Here is a 22,485-nt window from a genome sequence, read left to right on the forward strand (position 1 = left end):
CATACAGAGATCCCCCTAGAAAGACAATGCATCTCTTCTATGGGTGGATCTTTTCGATTGATCATATATATAAAAGAATTTTATTTAATTTTTTACCCATCTTTTTTGTGGGTTTGTAAAATCTAAACTTCTTATTTTATGCTTATTGTGTCATTGTAATATCAAATATGATTTTCATAAAAGATTCCGACTATTATACACGTGTATATTATATATTAATACAATTTTAATTTTAATTATCATTCTTCTAAAACTTGGTTCCAAAATATCGTCAGAATCGTTTTTTAGAATTTATTTAACCCTTCTACGAAAAATTCTAAAAATCTTTAACTATAGAAATTTCGAATAATAAGTGTCAAAATTGAGCTTTAGGAGTTCTCAAAATTATTTCATTATAATTATTAGATGTTTTAGCTCGACTTTATTCCTTATATGTTACTAAAAAGAATTTTAAAAATTGTGTTTTCTCCTTTTGAAATTCAGTTATCCCAAAAATGGAAACTCAAAAAAATTCAAGGATCAAAGACATAAAAAAAAACTAAACATTTCGATCCCGTTTTCAAAACGGGAAAGCATACACTAGTATAAAATATTTGAAATTCCTTTTTAATTTTTGTTGAAAATTTATCCCTATGAAAAAAAAATTTTACACTCTAAAAAAATAAAGAATTGAAATTTCGTTTGAAACAATGGAAACATAAGTATGACTGATCCTGAGTTGCAGATTAATTGAAAAAATAAAAGGTTTTTTAGGTTTTATTTTTTTTTAAATTAGATTTTTTACCATTTGGCTGAGGAGTAGTTTTATTTACTAGTTAAAAATTTCGTTTTTAAAAGTCGTAAAATTTGACTTTTGGGAGGAATTCCTTTACTGGAAACCCCGATTATATGAAAATACAGCTATATGCACCCTTTGTAAAAAATTAAATTGTGTCAAAATTTTAAAAAAATAAAAGGAGAAGAAAGCTTCAAAAAAAAATAAAATTTAATAATAATTTAACTTAATATATAATTAATTGGCTAAAAATAAATAACAGCCCCGCGCATATGAGGGGAACAATTTTTTTTGCACCTAAAAAATAAAATGCAAAAAAGGAGGGGCAAGCAAGGGAAAAAAATTACTAAGCACTTACGATATGATAAAATTAATTAAATATATTTAGGATACAGAAATTGATTTCGACATAAGATTATATTTAATAAAATGGATCTGCTAAACTTAAAATTTTTTTTATTTGTTGGTTCATTTCAAAAAAGTTTTCTAGATAAATTTGTTCGATGAAGCTATTGTTGAGGTTTTATAATTTACTTCCACTGCCGCGCACTATATCTAGTCACTTCATCTTCTAGCTACCTCTACTATGTTCTTGGTTCCAGATCCTCCTTCGCTAAGTCCTTGACGGTGTTCAAGATAGATGCTCTATAGTTCTTCTTTATAATTCTCATTTAGATGTTAGTTTGGGTACTAGTCGATAGGCCGATGGCATCAATATAATAAGATTTTCTCTAATCTTCTGTTTTTAACAAACAGTCAAAAAAAGAAATACGGTTTAGATATAGAAAAAATTAAAACAGACTCAAAAATCTAAACAGACTTTTTAAATCGAAAATTGTATATAAAATCGTTAATCTAATTCGAATTTATAGTTCAAGAAAGACATTCTTTTTTAAGATTAAATTTTACTTTAACTATATATTTATGAGGGATTTTAGGAAAAACTATACCTACCTAGATCCATAATGAGTAGAGGCCTCATAAGTATCAAAGATAGAAGCGAAATTATGCTTCTGAATATATAAAAATATTAGATGGGTCTATAAATAGCTCACTAAGACGGGCAGCGATACTTAAAGTAGAGGCAGAGAGCAAATCCCACTTGTTTACAATTAACGAGAATCTAAGGATTAGGTATAGCTTTGTAGGAGAGATAACCCAGAAGATGCTAATATAATCCCAAAAAGAAGCGCTTTACAACAAAATTGAAATAAGGACAACCCATGGAAAGTTGTTTAAAGCTAGGGGATACTATTTAGTAAGCACTAGGAACTCTTCTACCTGGCTGGTTAAAGAAAACAATCAGGCTAGATCCGAAGCAATTTTCTGCTTTCTACAGGATAGAAATATTTTTTGTGGACAAGGGGACAGTGTCCTCATTGCGGATCACATAGGAGGACCGTGGATCATTTAGCACCAAGTGTGATCGAATGTTGAGGGTTGATTATATGAAAAGACACAACGAGGTAGTTTTATGCATACGTCTTACTATGTAATATATTTGGGTTTAAGAAGACAAAGAAAATTCGAGAACCTAGTACAAGATATCATGGAAAATGATCGTGCAGAAATAAGAGTAAGTACGAGAATAATTTAAATATATAGGAAATCCATGAAGAGCTCGATATTTTTGTGTCTGACATAAAAAGAAAGAGATTTTAATAGTTGAAGTTGGTATAGCCAACCAGGATCTACTTACTATAGTCGAGAATAAAAATTAACAAATATAATATTTTTGCAAATGAACTGGGACATATACATAAATCCCGAACAAGAATAGTTCCTTATGTAACGACATGAGATGAAGGGGTGATCAAATATCACAGAAAGTACATCGGGGAGATGTAAACTTAACCCTTTTTGAAGCATATATCCAGTTTACTGTGATGAAGAAGACTCTAGTGTCCATCTCTTTGGAACGACGACGAGGATATTATCAGGAAGATGCAGGAGAGGAAGAAGTGGCCAGAGCTGTAAGCGCACTAGCGAATTTGTCGACTGCAAGAAGTGGTGCTGTCAAAGGAAAAGAATCTGAAAGTTTGAAGTTGAAAAACATAAATAACTCCACAGAAATTAAAGTCTGCGAAGAGCCAAATCCCATGAGCGATACTATGAAAGCTGTACTATAACTATTTAAGACCAATGACAAATTAACACAATAAATCAATTTATATATTGTGTATTTTAATGTTTAAAAATGCAAGTATTCTGAGTGCTAATGTTTACTTCTCATTTTTTTACAATGCATTTTAGGGGTAGAAAAACAAAGTGAACACCCTCTAAGAGAGAGCATTTGGACCCAAATCCAAAAAAGAGAAGGGTAAAAAATGCATAATAAAAAATGATATTACCTTTTTAATTCAAAATCAATTTTTGTATCTAAGAAATATTTATCTAGTATTTTTATAACAAAAGTGCCTATGCATTTTTGTCCCTTGCTTGCTCCTTTTTTTTACACTTCATTTTAAGAAGTCGAAAAAAATTCGCACATTCTCAAATGCGGGCGTAAGTACCCCTTTCCTGATTATTAATAAATTAGTAACCCCCATCTCTCGTATTTATTAGACTAGTCGATGAATATTAGATACTTGTATCTGAATTTAATGGTAAATGATAGGTGTGAATTTGCTATGGCAAAAGCGTTATGTTCATTTCAAATAATTTAATCGAGATTTGACACAAAAAAATTTATCATTGCGGCTGTCAAGATCGGAAAAATTCAAATAACATGTCAAGAAGTTTCACAAGAAATAAGCCGCCTGACACATATTACAAAGTATAAACCTTAATCAAATGTAAAAAAAACAATCGAAACTAGTACTTTAAACTAAACAATACCATTTAAATACAATATAACAAAATAAAAAATCTTGAAATTTCAATAAATATTTGTCATAAAAAAATTAATACCCCCCTCAAAAATGAATTGCTGTTTTTTATATACATTGACTAGTACATGCATAAATACTGTTTCTCTATTTGTCCGTAACAAAGCAGACGACGAGATTATTTTATACATGGGAATAAACGATAGTACAAAGAATGCTCTTTCTTGCTCATTTGAAATATTGGAATATAAATCATTGAAGAATTTAGAAAATTTGAAATGTTACAAGTTTATTTCATGTCATTATAGAGATATTTTTACTAATTTCGAAGGTTTTAAAAGCATTGAACAATCAGTGCTCAATGACGCAAAAAAAAATTTTTTTGAAAGCAAAATATTTTTAAAGACGACATTAAATGTGAAACTTGGGTATACATATAATTTAATGAAATATGAAAATCGAAGTTACTACAATTCATATTCATGTCAACTTATTTTAAATCATACCGACGAATTTTTTAGTGTAAAATTATCTGATTTATCTTTATTAACTAATAATACCAATGGTATGAAGCAAATAGAAAAAGACATAAATTTTAAAAAACTGACTATGAATCAAAATGAACTAGATTTTGAACATCAAGAAGAAAAGGGGCGTTTGACATCTGATTGTACTAATATCATTCAAGATCCTGTTAATAATATTAATGAAACTTCCGGTTTAAATATAACCAACACAACAGGTGTTAAGAATTTTAGGGACAATGAAAAAACAACAGAAGAAGCTTTTCCCAATTATAAACCAATTTATAAATTGCCAACAATTTATACAAGAAATAATAACTGGAACGAGCATTACATAAAATTAGAAAATAATAGTCATATTTACGATATCAAAAAAAATTATAACCTACCAATTACAGACGAACAAACCTACAACCTTAGAAGTGTGCATCGACGATCGATTATCACTGACCAAATAAGCGAATTTCCAAAAAATAATAGTCAAATATATGATGTATTAGAAAAAAATTTGCAAACAAATACCAACGAACAAATTAGTGTTTTCTCAAAAAATAATATTCAATCAATACTCAGTGAACAAATTTACGATGTTCCAAAAAATAATAGTCCAATCAATCTTACTCCTCAAAATAGCAAACAAACAATATATGATAAACAAATTTACGATCTCACAGAAAACAAACCACTGACATTAGACAATATACAAGGTCATGATATCACTAGTTTAAACATACTATCATTAAATAATGAACAAGCTTATGATATTCCAGAGGTTCATAAAAATCCAATATATAAAGAAAAAAGCATTGATGCTATAAAAAATAATCGGGAAAGTTATGAAATTGTTGAATACGCAAATGTATATTACAATAAACAAATATACAATCAAAGCAACTACAGCATTTCAACAATTAATAGACAAACTGATAATAATGAAATAATATACGGTGAAATTATTTTTGATAAGCAAATATATGATAAAGTTGAACATAAAAAGAAAACAAACAATGAAACGATTTATAGTACTATAATTTTCAGTACGGAAAGTAACGAAAGAATGAACGAAGAAAGGAAAAAAAAGTTATATGAAGACTCGCTTCTGAATACATGTACTTCTGTTGTTAATGAAGGATATTTTGTTGCAAATTCGATTTTTGAGAGTCTAAAAAACTCGGAAAATAAAAATGAAAGAGCTTTTAATCTGAAAGATAAAATATATAATGATGTGAAATGCGGCGAAGAAGAACGAATTCATAAAAACATTAAAGTATCCGAAGCAAAACAAAAGAAATCAGATATATTTGAGAAGGTAGCTACTCGTATCAAAACCATATTATCTTCCAAAAATAAATCAAAATAAATATTTCATAAAATGAGGTGCTAATTTGGCAGAAGTTTTAAACTAATTGTTAATTGTAGGGGTTGCATTTCTATTCTCCATTTTTAAAAAAAAAATCAGAACATAAAAAATAATATACAATGAAGCTGTGGTTTACAGGTGCAAATACGTTTTTTTCTTTATAGGATGTGTTAAATGATTTTAATGTTTTCCCTCCCTCATATTTTAAAATATTTTATTTTATACCCCAATGACATGCATGAAGGAGTATGACAATTAACAAATCAACTCTCAAACTTATAAAGGCCTGCCAGGGACAAACTGCAAAGCCAATAATTCTATAGCTTTTATTTTAAAATAGGATTAATCCCAGTGCGGCACGCTTGAAGCATGAACAAAATAAGTATAAAAGATAATAACATCTTTTAATAAGATGAAGTTACTTTTTACATTGGCGGTTCCATCCATAGAACATTTTAGTTTAAAACTCATGACACGGGAAGGAAAAATCAATGTCAAGAACTAGTTTTAAATCATTACTGTTATAAGAGTTTCACATAGTTAACTTTAATTCTATGAAGAAAAAAAAAAATCTATAATGGCATTTAACTAGAGAATATTGAGTAAAAAAATAATTAAATCCCTAGTTTTCTTAGCTTACCTAAAATTTTTCAAACAATAGAATCTAGCATTAATAATGATTATTCTTTTATAGATTCAACTAGCGTATGCTTTCCCGTTTTGAAAACGGGATAAATGTGTTTGTTTTATAATATGTCCCGTCTCGGTAAATTTTGTAAAGTTTCCATTTTTGGCTGATTAAATTTGACAGAGTTTAGACATGATTTTTAAAAATACTTTTTAGTGACATATAAGGAGTAATGTTGTTGTAAAACACTTAAAAATCATAATTAGATAATTTTGAATACTTCTAAGCTCAATTTTTGACACTTATATTCAACTTTTTCTTTGGTTAATATTTTTGTGAATTTTTCTAGAAGGGTTAAATAAATTCTAAAAAACGATTCTGACGATATTTTGGAACCGAGTTTTCTAAAAATAATAAATCTAATAAAAATGCATTAATATATAGTATACGCACTTACAATTATCAAATTTAAGCACTGAGTTTAAATTTGATATTACAATGACACAATAAGCTATAATAAGAAGTTTAGAATTTTTAAACCCACAAAAAAGAGGGGTAAAAAATTAAATAAAATTCTTTTATATATATGACTAGCGTATGCTTTCCCGTTTTTGAAAACGGGATCTAAATGTTTAGTTTTTTAATATGTCCCTAATTGGTAATTTTCGTTAAGTTTCCATTTAAGGATAATGAATTTAAAAAGGAGAAAACATGATTTTTAATAATACTTTTTAGCAACATATAAGAAGTTATGTTGTTTTAAAACATTTAATAATCTCAATGAGATAATTTTGGAAACTTCTAAGCTAAATTGTTGACACTTATTGTCAACAAATTTTTATTGTTAAACTTTTTTGTAATTTTTCTAGAAGGGTTAAATAAATTCTAAAAAACGATTCTGACGATATTTTGGAACTGAGTTTTACAAAAATAATAATATGAATTAAAATGCAATAATATATAATATACGCACTCACAATTATCAAATTGAAACATCTAAACTAAAAATGATATTATTTTAACGTAAAAGGCTCAAGATGTACCGTTTAGAAATTCCAAAGTCACAAAAAAGAGGGGTAAAAAATTAAATAAAATTCTTTTATATATATGATTAATATAAATCTATATAAAGTATTTTCCTATATTCATTAGTAAGACGAATCAAATGTGCACCTTTATGGTCCGTGCACAATAAAAATATTATTTGTAAATAAACAAAGACAACTTAAAATTTTCCCTAGATTGTAGAAAATGTTCTAAATGATTTTTTATTTTAGTATGAAAATCCGTAAATTTCGTGTACTAGGCATTAAAGATCATTTTGTCTGTTAAGATCAATTTAATAATAAATAACATATGTATCATGGGACTCACACACTTTAATCGTTTTTATCTTAAAAATCAATTATGATGGTATCACTGATGGGGGGGGGTTCGAAGAATATTAGTTTATACTTTTGCATTTTTATTCTTTTATTATTTTTGTAAAACTCAGTTCCAACATATCGTCAGAATCGTTTTTTAGAATTTATTTGACCCTTCCACGGAAAATTGCAAAAATATTTAACCAATAAAGATTTTGAATATAAGTGTCAAAAAGTCAGCTTAGAAGTTCCCAAAATTATCTCATTGAGATTATTAAATCTTTTTAAACAACAATACTCCTTATATGTTACTAAACAGTATTTTTAAAAATCATGTTTTCTTATTTTCAAATAAATTCAACCCAAAATGGAAACTTAATAAAATTTACCGAGGAAGGACATATTATAAAACAAAAAAATAGATCCCGTTTTCAAAACGGGAAAGCATACGCTAGTATTTTTATAAGTAAATTCTTAGTTTTAGAATAATTTACTTCTTTATAAGTGTTTACCTCATATATATAAAAAAAATTTATTTAATTTTTTCCCTTTTTTGTGTTTTCAAAATCTATAAACTGCCTTTTTATACTTGTTATACATTATGATATCAAATATGAATTTAACGTTATAATTTGACAATTGTAAGTACGTATACTATATATTTCTGCCTTTTTATTCTAATTAATATTTATGTAAAACTCAGTTTCAAAATATCGTCCGAATTGTTTTTTAGAATTTATTAGAACCTTCTATGAAAAATTACAAAAATGTTTAAACATCGAAAATTTATAAATGAAGTCAGTAAATTAACTTAAGAACTTCTATAAATTATCACATTTAATTTTATTGAGCGATTGCATTTATTTTCTTTTCATTCGTAAATTTGAAAACTGCTTTTTGATTTTTGAAAATCATATCAATTCTGTTCTTATTCCAACCAAAAATGGTAAATTAAAATAAAAGAATGTGTAGCACATAAATTTCGTTTTAAAAATGGAAAAGCATACGCTAGTAATTTTATAATTTTTTTTTAATATTATACCATAATAATAATACAGAAATAATTTCTTTAATCAAGGTTATGTGGTTCATTTCAAAATTAATGCAGTATTATTTTTTAAATCTTATTTCCGCTTATATTGAATAATTTCTAATCGTAGTCATGACAATTTTTTACATTCGTCGACTAACTTAACTGTAATTTCTTTATTCGTATATTAAATAAACCTAGTAAATAACTTGTTAAACATTTACTTATATTATACTTTGTCTGTATACAAAGTGTTATGATTTATTGCAATTACTATATTCATATTCAACTACAAGTCTCCGTTTTTTTCTTTTAATTTTTTTATTAACTCTTCCACATTTTGTTCTATCTCACTTGCGTTGAGATTTAAATCTGTAACAGCTGTTTGCTTCTCAATCTTATTATTTTCAATCAGTTGATGTTTATATTCATAAATGCTTATAGAGCTCAAACCAGTAAATAATGCAGCTGTTTTACATACTAGGGCTATATATTCATCTCTGTATTTATGTATAGTATTATTATGTAAAATTACGATTTCTTTAAAAATTTTCAACAAATTTATATTTTTTTTTGTGGTTTTTGTTGCAGATGACGCCTCGTTATTTTTTTCGTTAATAATATCTCCAATTTCCGTTAATGTTACAAATAATTTATCTTCACTAAAATTATTTTCTTGGATGTAAGTTTCTGCCTCAATTATCAAACAAAATATTATTAAATATAGATCTTTTCCGAATATATCCTCTTCTAAATATTCTGTTATTTTTTTGTTAGTTGGCTCATATCAAATTCACTATCATTTTTATTTTCAATCATAAAATAAAATGTATTTTCATTTACTATATAATTATTATACATTAGATAAACAAATATCATATTTAGCGCTGTTTCTGGTTTGTTCACAATTCTTTCGACAAAAAATATCATCTTGTTGTGATTTTTTAATAAATTAAAAAATAATTCGATTCTTTCAGTGAATTCTAAGCTCGATAGTCTAGAAAATATTTTTTGAAATTCATTATAGCAATTGCTACTAATGTAAAATAGATTTTCATTTTTGCTTGATGCTTTTTTTAAATGAAAATAAGCTCTTTTTTCACGAGTTTTAAACAAAATCTTTGTATTTTTTATATCAATTGTAATTAGAGAATCCTTATCTTTTATGTAAATCCCACTAGTTTTATATTCATTGCGTAATTTTTGATTTCTAAATGTTGGAAGATGATAATTTTTATCAGATAACTTGTAAATATCAAGAAGTTTCCGCAAGATTGTCTCGTCGCCTTGACAAACTTTATTAATTTTCACGTCAATCTTGTACTATAATTCACTAATATCAAACTCAAAAAAATTACGGGTGCTTCCCACGTCAATAATTATTAAAATAAACTCCTTTTTGGTCTGGAAATTTTTATAAAAACATATCGAAGATTGGGGTTCTAGATATGACACGTTTCTAAAACTTCTAAAAACAGTTATTATTTCTTGCAAAAGATCACAATTACAACAAATATTTTCATAGTTAATTTCAGCACCTTCCCTATTTAATCTTCTCAAAGCGTTTGTTTTTTTGAGTTCTTCTACTAACTCTTTAATGTCAGAAAATTTCTCATAATCATTTTTTTCGTATATAAACACATATGCGTATTTATATGGATCATATGATGTTGTTATTATGATATCCTCGATTTCCTCAATAATTTGAACAAAAGATTTGTTTTCTTTTAGTATAGTTAATTTACCATTATATTTATTGTCATTAGGTGTGAACTTTTGATAAATAAAGAGAAATTCTCGATTTTTACAATTATAATATGTATATATATTTATGTAATTTTTCCCCTTTCCCCTATCGCTAGACAGATAATCCTTAGTCGTAATTCTTGCGTGAAGTTTAGTTTGAATCGTTTTGTAAGGTTCTATGTTTGGTTTTATGAATAAAATTGTTAAAAACGGCTAAAGTAACCTTTAGCACACAATTTTCGATATAGGGTTTTTTTTTTGTTTTTTTTGCCCCTTTTTTCAAAAATGGAAGAAAGAATTTGGACAAGAGATGAACTGGAAGCGATGTATAATGAATTATCAATAAAAAGACAACCTACTGTTTGTGATAATTGTACATCTAGGATTCGAGTACAACGTAAAGGGAAAGGCTTATTTATATGTACTTGGAAGGATTGCAAAAAGTCATTTTCTATATGGAAAGATTCTTTCTTTGAATGTTCTCACCTTAATCATATAACAATATTACAAATACTTAATCTGTGGATTCTTGGTTATCCACGTAAATATATTTGTCAAATGTTAGGTTGTACCAAAAAGTCTGTGTACTTTATATTAACAAAATTAAAAGAAATAAACATTTATGACAAATATTTATCTTCTTTTAGTAAGATAGTCGGGGAAGATGTTGTTGTAGAAATTGATGAAACTAAAATAGGAAAGAATAAACATAACAAAGGAAAATTAGTGAAGGGATTTTGGTGTTTCGGTATGATAGAACGTACCATCGAACGTAGAATTTTAGTGTTATATATTAAAAAAAGAGATAAGAAACTCTTACGGGTAATTTATTAAAATTTGTAAGTACAAAAAGTACTATACATAGTGATATGTGGAAGGCTTATCGTTCTTTGATGACCATATTTAAAGAACACCATATGGTTAACCACTGGCTGGGTTCGATTCCCAGGGGCACCAAAATTGTTTCTACTTTCTATGATGCAGTTGGAACAACTCAGATGATGAAAATGTCCACGGTAATCATTAAGTTGATTCAATGAAACTTGTGTGTGTCCAGCCACAAGGGGATTAGCATCTAGTGTAGAAACGCACCTCAAGGCCAAAAGCAGTATCGCCCTTTGGTGACTTAATGATAAATAAAAGTATCTAATGGGTACGGCCTAGTTGGAGCCTATGGCTGGTGCACTCTAGAGTGGGATCCTAGAGCTAACTAAGAGACTAGACGAAGTAGGGCAATAGAAGGTCTCGTGGACCCTATCCTACAAGATTCTGTAACACGGTGGCCGAAACTAGTGGGAGACTGGTGGTCAACGCAGCCCAATAAAAACGCCGGGCTGGGGATGTGGTCGTGTAAGGAGCCGTGTGTGCAATACAGATGATTGTAGGGACCTTTGAGTCAGTACTATGATGTCTCTCCTCGGGTTATAGATAACCATGCCCGTTAAGTATATCCGCTGTGAGGTCACTCTGGACGCGATTTGAGGTATAAATGGAAAGTGTTCTCCTGGAGCCAAAGTCCAATGGATACGGCGGAGCTTGCTGCACCGGCAAGTGTATGGAGGGAGTTTTAGTGAGTAAGAATCTCACAGTACCAGTTGGATGAGGATCACTCCCAAATCCCTCTGGTCCCTATGTAAGGTTTCTCCCTACCTCTTACTTGCAAGAAAAAAAAAAAAAAAATATGGTTAACCACTCGTTGCACTTTCGAGATCCCAATACTGGTGTTCATACCAATACCATCAAAGGTAATTGGCGTTCCTCAAAAATGCTATACCTAATAGAAATAGGTCATCATGCAGTGCCAAGCTTTATTTATTTAGGTACATGATTCAAAGAAATTCTTCTAGTTCTGTGTTTGAAGCATTAATAAATTTATTGTTTTAATTTTTATTTTTGTTTCTTCCTCCACATTTTCTTTCTTCCATTTTTGAAAAAAAGGGGCAAAAAAAACAAAAAAACCCTATATCGAAAATTGTGTGCTAAAGGTTACTTTAGCCTTAAAAACATTTTACACAGATACATAGTGAGGGTAGCATTAAATTTAATTTTATACAAAGATTTATCGTAAAAAAAACTTCATTTTTTTTCGATCGCGATTGTAAAAGCATTTGATTTCATGCCGAATTATCAAAATATATTTTATTTTGTTTTTGTGTGATCATTGATTTCTTTTGCTTGAAAATAAAACATCTTATTTTGATATAGATCTACTTGTACTCTACAATTTTGATAAATATAATGCTAATAGGATGAAATACTAGCTAAAATATATTTGCTATTTTAGTCTTGTTAATATGTTTATTGTTATTCTCCATAAAAAATTAGGGGTTACATATAAAATATTTAAAATTATCAACATCCCCCTCTACAAAATTGGCTCATCAACTAAAAGCTTTAACTGAGAAGCGTGTCTTTTTATTTTCTTTTTTCCTATCTTGATTATAAACGCATTATTTTTTAAAGCTTTATAAACACATCCTCGAACCTTAAACTTAGGGCTACCTTTTCCTCTATTTCCTTCTTGTCTGATTAGCACAACCTCCCCTGGTCTAAAAAAATGTTCTTGCTCACCTTTTCCATTCTTTTTATTGTATTTTATTATATTTTCCATTTGAATCTGTCTTAGTTTGTCTTGTACATTTAACAAGGTTGCTTCTTGGGGTGTCATTAAGATTCCAGTATGAAACGTGTTGTTGTAAATCTCTATAGCTCTTTTTAACTTCGTTTTTAAAAAACTGTCTTCCTTATTCTTAAATATTAGATCTTGTAGTGTCCTATTAAATCTCTCTACTCTACCATTGGATTGGTGATGGTAGGGAGATGTATAATGTAACTCAATATTATGATGCTTACAAAAGTTGACGACCTTTGAACTTAAATTTTCTTTTGACTGATCTAATATAAGTGTTTTTATCTTGACCTTTTCGTTGACATCTTCTATAAAACTTACTACCTTTTCATCGTTTCTTGAACTAAGAACTTTTGCAAAACCTTCTCTAGTAAAATAATCAATTGCTGATATGATATATTGCTTTCCTATTGGGCCTATTATATCCACCGCAACCTTTTCTCCTCTTTCGAATGCCGTAACAAAAATAAACTTTTTTTTCTTTTTTGAATTGTATTGACAACATATTTCACATTCATTTACTACTTCTTTAACTAGCTTTTCTACATTTTTAATTTTGAGTCCTCTTTTTCTAATTTCATACTCTAATGATTGTTTTCCTCTATGTAATAGTTCTAAATGAATAGCTCGCACAATTTCTTTTTCTTCGACCCTAATCTTCTTGAATTCAATTTCTTCTTCTTCGTTATTTTTATTTTCAATATTCTTCCTGTCTTCTTTGTCTTCCTCTATTTGTTTATTATCATCCTTTATTTCCTCATTTTCAACGAAATCAAAATTTCTGCTTAAACAATCTACGTGAGGTATGTCTTTGCCCTGCCTGTGTGTAACTTTAAAGCAATATCTAGACATTCTATCTAACCATCTTTGAATTCTCGGGGAGTTAATTTCACCTTTATTAAGCACTTCTAATGCTTTATGATCTGTTATTACCTCAAAGTTCGCTCCATATAAAAAGTAATTAAAATTTTCCATGCCCCATAACATAGCCAAACACTCTTTTTCACTAATACCGTAATTAATTTCATGGTCTTTTTGTTTCCTAGAAGCAAACGCAATGGGTATCTCCTCTTTATCAATAATTTGACTAAGTACTGCCGCGATTCCATACTTAGAAGCGTCCGTTGTCAAAATAAAATCTTTAGTATAATCTGGCTGGAATAATCCTGTGTTCATTTTGAGAATCTCTTTGGTCTTCCTAAAAAGTTTCTCTTCTTCCTCTGTCCAAATGAACTGTTTCTTGTCTTTTAATAATTCATACAGTGGACTAAATATACCGGAGCAGTCTTTAATAAATCTTCTATAGTAGTTAATTGTTCCTAAAAATTCCTGTAGCTGTTGCTTATCCTTTGGTGATTTTAAATCTTCTATTCCTTGTAACTTATCAACTAATGGGAGTATCCTATTTTCTTCTATATGATGTCCTAAAAAGTCGATTTCACGCTGTTTAAAACTAGATTTTTCTTCATTTATTTTAAGCTTGTTTCTATCCAAAGCTTCTCTAATTCTTTTATATGCCTCAACGTGTTCCTTTTCATTTCTGCCAAAAATTAAAATATCATCCACGTAACAGAAACAACTCTTTCCTATTTCTTCTTTAAGTGCAAAATCCATGAACCTTTGGAATATTGCGGGAGAATTTTTATATCCTTGAGGCATTACCTTCCACTCGTATAGTCTATGTTTAAATCTAAATGCTGTTTTAAATCTATCTCTTTCCAAAAATTTAATTTGAAAAAAAATTCATTCCACGCAAATTACATAAAATCTCGTCTATTCTGGGGAGGGAATATCTGTCAAGTTCAACTAGTTTATTTAACGCCACTAAATTTGTAGTCACTCGAATGGAACCATCTGGTTTTATTACCGGCCGAATATTATTAAGCCACGTAGACTTAGACTCCTGAATGTATCCCTTGCTTAAAAGCTTCTGAATCGCCATTCCAACGCCTTCTTCCATGTTCTTCGACAATGTATATACGGGTTCTACAAATTTTTTGCCTGGTTCCGTTTTGATTTTACACACATATCCTTCATCTTCTATTTTCATCATCTCCCTCATCCCATTTTTCCCGATCAATACTTTCTCGATTCTCACTTTGGGTAAAATAAAAAATTTAAAACGATAAACTTGGTCTTTATACGTCAAATCAATAAATGTATGTTTGTTTACAATAAAAGGCTCTTCAAGGCAGGTCCTAAATATCATTTCTTTAGAATTCCATTGAAATGGTAGATTAAACTTTTCAGCTACCGCGTTACTGATAAAGTTGTACGTTGGTCCAGTGTCAAAAGTAACAGGAACCTCTTGTCCATAAAAATAAACTGAATTTTCTTTATTTTTAATAATGTCTGATAATTCGGTGCTTATTTCATTCACTTTCTTACTTCCCTGTTGATTATAATTGGTTCCCATACGACAGTTTCTTGCAATATGTCCTAATTTTTGACAGTTGTAACATTTAATGGTTTGTTTAGTAGTTTCGATTTTTAAACTTTCAAGTTTCTTCAGTAAATCTTGCATTTCTTGTTTTCTCTTATTTTCTTCTAAACATTCTTCTTCTATGATTGTCAACTTATCAATAATTTTTTCATCCAAAGATCCACTAATTTCCAAAAATTTTTTACTCTTCCAAGTTCATCTCTTATCCCACCTGTAATAATTTCAATTACTTCTTCTTCTTTAAGTTTAAATATCCAAGAAGAAGACTTTACATTCATGATATATCGTTTAATGCTTTCATCTTTGTCCTGCTTTATTCGGTACAGTTTTGCTAAAGACAATGTTTTATTTCCGAATGCTTCTAAAGCCAACTGTCTCCATTTCACAAAGGTCATTTTTTTATGACCCACAATAATCTCGTAGTGCCAGTCGATTAAATCGTAACTGGCTCTACTCATAATCCACTCAATCTTTCTCTCGTCCTCCATATTCTTAAAAAAGGACATTAACTCAAACCTTCGTATCTCATTTATAATGTTATCTCTACTAATCTCTGTATTCATGGGTTCTATCTCATTCTCCACCATGTTAATATGTTTATTGTTATTCTCCATAAAAAATTAGGGGTTACATATAAAATATTTAAAATTATCAACAAGTCTGATTTATTTAATTTTTTTCTGTCTATAGAAACCTTATAGGCAAAAGAAACTTTCTTAAAATTGCAATACATTTATATGTTATGGATCACAATAATAGGTTATTGTTGCATTATTTGTCATATAACATATTGTTTCTTATAATTAAAAAAAATTGATATTTTTAATTTATGAGCCCACGATACTTTTCAAAAATTACAAAAATTCAACATTACGATCAATCAATTTTGATAATAATCGTATATTAATTCAAAATATGCAAAAAAAGAGAACCAACCATACGTATAAGATAAAGATCAAAATATTTGTAAAATTCTACTTTTTTGTTTCTTGATTTAAATTTATACTTCGAATGATATTTTAAAGATATAATTTAGAATTTATTTGTCATAGCCTGATGCTATGTCAAGAATTTTTGATATTTAATTTTTATCAAAAATTCCATCCATAATATTTTACAAAAAATATTTAAATAAAAGTTTTAAAAGAAGGTTAAGAAAAAATGAGAAGAGGAGAAATATATCAAGATAGGCCTAGACCAGGACAAAGGCAAAGATATTAAGAAATAAACAATTTTAATAATAAAAATATTATAAGTAAACGTCGAAAAATACTTTAAAGATGGGTATTATCCCCTTAGGCATGACATTATTATAAAATTAATCAGACTTGTGATGATTTTTCTTTATTATTAACTGTCACAGTTCGGAGCGAACGCCCGTTCGGAGCGGACGCCAGGGGTAAAAAATTAAAAAAAACTCTTCAGTGAGGATCGAACCAAAAAATAAGAACAAATAAATGTTCGTCTTAAATGATAACCAAAGTTTTGTCTCGATTTTTTGAGGGGTAAATTTTTGCTATTTTTTTATAATAATGGGAGGGAATATTGAAAAGAAGGAGAAAAATAAAATAAACAAAATTTTTAGTACTTTATTCATTACCAAGCAACCTTAGATCTCTAGTACTTATTTCTTCTATTATAATATCATTATCATCTTCTTTGCATAATTTTACTTTATTAAATTGTATTATGTCTGTTACAATATAGACCTCAGCATCTAAATGTTCATAAAGAGAATGTCTTCTGGTATTGACGTTGTTGTCCAAGTAAGGTCTTATAAGGACTCTATCTCCTATTTTAAATTCTAAAAAATCATTTCTCCACATACTTCTTTGTACCATTCTATCTGCAGCAGTTTGTGTATGAATTCTTGCTGCATCATGATAAATTTTATTTAAAAAAAGGTTTGTGTTATTAAGAGCATATAGTTGCTGGATTTCCTCATTAGTATTGCAATTTAGAACATCTGATAAACTTTCTCCAGTGCATTCTTCGTCATCACCCATTTGTTCGTGATTTTCGCTATTAATCGATTCTAGAATACCCGTGATTCTAGACTCGTCCATTATGTCCCTAATGGGTCTATTAAACATTAAAGAGAATGGTGTTTGTCTCGTAGTAGAGTGTCTTAAATTATTATATGACCAGGTAACTTCTTCATGTACTTTGGTCCATTGACCCAAAATATTTTTTGTCCTGAGAGTAGATGCAAACATCCACTTTATTGTTTGATTGCATCGTTCTATCTGTCCTTGTATCCATACACATCTAGCTCTCCCCCTTACATGTCTTATTTCATATTTATGACATAAATCGACGAGTGTTTGATTTACAAATTCTCTGCCGTTATCAGTATGAAGTATATAACAAGAACCAAACGTCCTAAACAATGTTTCAAAAGCATTCCAAACACTAATACTTGATTTGTCATATAGTGGTACCGTCCAGCAAAATTTGATAAAAGAATCTACAATATTCAATAACCATTTATATCCTTCATTGAGTTCGTGATATGGCCGGAGATCAATCAAGTCTGCAACATATCTTTCCCTTGGATACTTTGCTACAATTGGTCTGATAACTGGTCTAGTTACTAGATTTCTCTTTGATTGACATATATCACAACTATTCAAGACCCTCTGGATATCTTTTTGTGTTGCGTCGTAGACTTTTGTTTGCAATAATGGAAACAATCTGTCCCGTCCCACATGCCCATTTGAGACATGAATCAATTTTATATAATCGATTTTGAATCGTTGGTCGTTGGTGGTAAAGAATCTTAATGATCTATATAGACCTACTTTAAATCTCACCGTGAGCTCTGTGATAGAGTCAATTATATCCTCAAAAGGATAAAATTTTGTGCCTTTTTCCTGAAAGCATCTCGTTCTTGTTTTTCTACCAACCTTGTTGGAACAATACCAGTCTGTAAAAAGACAAAAACTTCTTGTCTTTCATTGTTATTCAATTTTATTTTCATGCCCTTAAAATAAAGAAATTTTAAATGCAAATTACAAATAAACACCAATTTTTTTTTAATTTTTTACCCTTTCGAAGTAAGCATTTTCCCTAACGTCCGCTCCGAACGGTGACATTTATTATTTAATATTTTACCAAGCGTTATCTGCAAGCACTAAAATGCACAATAAATATAGGTCACAAACAAATAAGTAATTAAAATATAGATTTAATAATTTTAGAAAAAATTTTGTTTATTTTTAGTTATTATGCGATTTTATTGTAACTTTTTGGGGAATTAGAAATCCTTCCAATTTTTTAAGCTTCAAATTTCTAAAATTAGGCTGAAAATCAAATTTGATATTTAGTAAAAAGTAAGACCAATGTGAAAATGCTTCAATATTTACTGTTACCGGCTGTGTTGCACACGCCAATAATCAGACTAAAACTGAAAGATGAAACAAATCATAATGATCTGAAACTAAAACTATTTAAGAAATCTTAAATAGAACGAACATGCCAAATAAATATAGTTCTTCTTCTAATAAAAAGCCTTCTTCAATAACCAGCTCTCCTTCTGGTAACATTTACATTACGAAATCGATTATATAAAACAAATATTGCATAAAAATTTTGACGAGTTAATTATAAAGCTATAGTTTAGTAGTATAAAATGGTTTAGAATTTGTTTTTGGTAAAATTATATGTTTTTTGAATTTTTACTATTTTAAAAGGGTCAATGATTTTTGTTTCTATTTACTTCTCCTTTTTTGCACTTGTTAGGGTGGTTTGAAAAAAAAATGATTATTTACTGGGGGGTTCATTTGCTTCTCTTTAAATCAGAAACATAAAAATTACCCCTAATAAAAGGAATCATGAGCATAAAACTAGTTTTACATTATACCCCTTATAAAGCCCATCTGTTTTCATTAAAAAACTGATTCTACAACAAAATATATTTTTTTACATTATATCACAAATACTCCTTTATATAATCCCTTTACATCTAATTAATATTTAAAACCAACCCCTTTTAAACATGAGTGATGAATTTTGCTTTGAATTTGGAATTCCTTTTCCAATCTTCCACACAAAATACAAATTCAAACCTAAACTTGTCATCTCTGATCCCATTTCATTAAAAAAATCCACTTTTAACAAAACATCCACAAAAACAGACTTTCACGGTCGTCTTAAAACAATAGGATCAAATACATACGCTTTGTACATAGCAAATAAGTCAAACTTGACCATAGTAGGTGACCATAACATTGAAGTATATTTAACAAGCAATATATTAAAAATAGATTCAACTCTAAAACTAATCTATATAAAAACTAGAAAATATTTCCTAAGTTATGATTATAAGGAATTCAGAATCTGGAACTTAAAAGTAAAAGACTTTTGTGTGGTAAATGAGATACTTTATACAATAGAAGAAGACAATAAAATTGGAGTGTATGACGAATATGAGTGTGTGAGGAGAATAGAGTATGAGAAGAAGCTTAGAATTATAAGAGGATATGAAGAAAAAATTATAATAGTGACACAAGATCATAAAGTAGTATTGCTTAATGTACATGATCTGACAATTAATAAAATAATAAATAATGATATTGTTTACAACAATTCAATTACAAATATAAATAGTCAAAATGAACTTGATAATGCAACTAACAATGATTTAGATGGCAGTAAAAAAACAAATTATAATACAACCAATTCTGCAACTATCATAAATGATAGTATAAATGGAATAATGATATATAATGACGAACCTATGAAAAACGTAGAAATTTACAAGAATTATATTGTTATTAAAACCAAAACATTTCTCATAGTAAAAGATTTTATAAATAATAAAACACAAAAGATAAAAAGCATAACAACTTCAAAATACCAAATATGCAATAATTTAATTATCTTAAACTACAAACGTGGAGCATACAAATATTATACTATTGATAATTTAGAAAACAATAAAACAGTCTTGTATGACGAAATATGTGGAGATATAGATGTAAAAGACGAGAGGATCTATGTATTAACAAGATCAGGAATATATACATTCTGTGAAAATCGTGAAGTGAATTTTGTAAAAATTAATATTGTATGGGATGTAAGAAAATTTTTTAATATTCTGTTTAAAAAATATAAAATGACGAAGAAAGAACACAAAGATGAAAGAATCGAAGGTGTTGAAAATGGAGTCTCGGGAATGATAAAAGAAGACTTGGAAGGAATGATTAAAAAGAAAAATGATAAAAAAGAAGAAAAAGTGACGAAAATAATAAAAAATAAGAAAAAACCAAGAGGGGGGTTTTGAGGATATCTTATTTTTATTTCGCGCTTTTGTAGGCTTACTTGTTCTAAACTAAGAAATAGTTTAAACATTTTAATTTTAATTTATGTGGCATTTATATAATTAAATATTCAAAATTTTTAGAATCATCTTTGTCTATATAATGCAATGCATGTAAATGCCAATTTTAAACATAAGAATTTTTTACTACAAAAAACTTGTACTACAACAGATATAGTTGACATTATTGATTATATCGAAAACAAAGATTCATATAACAAGAAAATTTGAAATCTTCAACATGTAGATTTATTGTCTACAAAATAAATCTATTACATATAACTATATTCCCATTTAAAAGTGTAATATTATGACATCATCAATATCAAGAAAAAATAAACATTTCCCCTCAAAAAATGAAATTTATATTTTTATTTCAAATATTAACTTTCTCATGTATAAATACTGTAACTCTATTAACAGTCAAAAAATCATCAACGGAAACACTTTTATACTTGGGTATAATAGGCAACGTAAGAAAAATCAGACACTACAAATTCGATCTACATGAAAATAGTACTGAAACATCAATGAAACTCTTAAATATCTACAAATTTCAATCGTTTGACGATACTGACACAGAAATTATAAACGACGAGTATATAAAATATAATCAAACATGTATAGGCGACATATTGAAGAAGAAGTTTTTTGATAGTAAGCGAATATTAAAAACAGTGATAAATGTAGAGAGAGATAAAATTTATAGAATTAGGAGATATGTAAATAATGATGAATTGGGTGTGTATACTGATACGTTTACAATGAATTTTAGTGAAGAATTTTATAATATAAAAATGTCTGAAAATGGTTTAGTAAATAATCACTTAGAAGTATTGGAATATTGAAGATATTGCAATAGGAAAGAAATAAATATAAGAAGATAAAAAAGAAATAAATAGTTGTTTTATCGATTTGAGCATTGTTATTTCATCTCTTTTAGTAAGACTATAATTTTTTGTAAAAATTAATGTGTAATTAATCAAAAAAATTTATATGTTATGACTTTGTATATGTTTCGATGGCTAAAGCTAGGGCCTTTTTTTTATTTGCAAGTATGAGATAAAAAGAACTTACAAAGGTACCAGAGGAATCTGGGCGTGATCTTATATAACTGGTAGTGTGAATTTCGTATTTACTAAAACTCCCACCATATAACATGCCGGTGCAGCAAGATCCCCTTGTCCGTTGGATTTTGCTTAAGATAACATTCTCATTATACACAAAACGCGTAAAGAGCAACCGCACAGCGAGTATACTATAATTGCATGGTTATTAAGAACCTGAGAAGAGACACTAACGTACTTACTCAAAGGTCCCCACAATCATCCGAATTGCACACGCGGATCCTTGCACCACAACATAACTAGCCGGCAGTTTTTTTATAGGACTGCGTTGGCCACCAGTCTCCCACCAGTTATAGTCACCGTGTTACAGAATCTTATAGGATAAGGTACACGAGACCTTTTATTCCATACTAGTCTTGTTTCTTGTTAGCCCTGGGATCCCACTCAGAGATCACCAGCTTAAGTCTGAACAGGCCGTAATAATCAGATACTTTTATGTATCATTATGGGCCCCAGAGGGATACTGTTTTCGGCCTTGATGTGCGTTTCTAAATTAGATTCTAATTCTCTTGTGGCTGGACGGACAAAGTTTCATCGATAAACTTAATATTTATCGATGACATTTTATATTATCTATAATGTTCCGACTGCATCATAAAAAGTAGAAACATTTTTATTAACTTTTGGATTTATACTCAGCCATTGCTCAACGAAAGTATCGGGGTCGAACACTGGGCTAAAAGTATCTAGGACCTTGTACTTCTTTGGTTG

General features: G+C 28.7%; 4 protein-coding genes across 4 annotated transcripts; 3 read left to right on the forward strand and 1 right to left on the reverse strand.

Annotated features, from left to right (window-relative positions):
* Nucleotides 1-3,696: 3,696 nt before the first annotated feature.
* Nucleotides 3,697-5,487, forward strand: VNE69_09134 (uncharacterized protein; the record flags this gene model as incomplete). The annotated part of the gene is made up of 1 exon (XM_065474654.1): nt 3,697-5,487. The coding sequence occupies one exon, from the start codon at nt 3,697-3,699 to the stop codon at nt 5,485-5,487; it is 1,791 nt and encodes a 596-aa protein (XP_065330726.1).
* Nucleotides 5,488-8,798: 3,311 nt separating this feature from the next.
* VNE69_09135 (uncharacterized protein) lies at nt 8,799-12,277 on the reverse strand (the record flags this gene model as incomplete). The annotated part of the gene is made up of 4 exons (XM_065474655.1): nt 8,799-9,268; nt 9,307-9,826; nt 9,881-10,394; nt 12,246-12,277. The coding sequence occupies 4 exons, from the start codon at nt 12,275-12,277 to the stop codon at nt 8,799-8,801; spliced, it is 1,536 nt and encodes a 511-aa protein (XP_065330727.1).
* Nucleotides 12,278-19,324: 7,047 nt separating this feature from the next.
* On the forward strand, nt 19,325-20,611 carry VNE69_09136 (WD40 repeat domain-containing protein; the record flags this gene model as incomplete). Its single annotated transcript, XM_065474656.1, has 1 exon — nt 19,325-20,611. One exon carries the CDS (start codon nt 19,325-19,327, stop codon nt 20,609-20,611), a length of 1,287 nt encoding a protein of 428 aa, XP_065330728.1.
* A 392-nt stretch (nt 20,612-21,003) lies between these two features.
* VNE69_09137 (putative SP-containing protein) lies at nt 21,004-21,495 on the forward strand (the record flags this gene model as incomplete). The annotated part of the gene is made up of 1 exon (XM_065474657.1): nt 21,004-21,495. One exon carries the CDS (start codon nt 21,004-21,006, stop codon nt 21,493-21,495), a length of 492 nt encoding a protein of 163 aa, XP_065330729.1.
* Between the last annotated feature and the right edge of the window lie 990 nt (nt 21,496-22,485).

The sequence above is a fragment of the Vairimorpha necatrix genome, chromosome 9 (genome assembly GCF_036630325.1).
Source record: "Vairimorpha necatrix chromosome 9, complete sequence".
In the NCBI taxonomy this organism is placed as follows: Eukaryota; Fungi; Microsporidia; family Nosematidae; genus Vairimorpha; species Vairimorpha necatrix.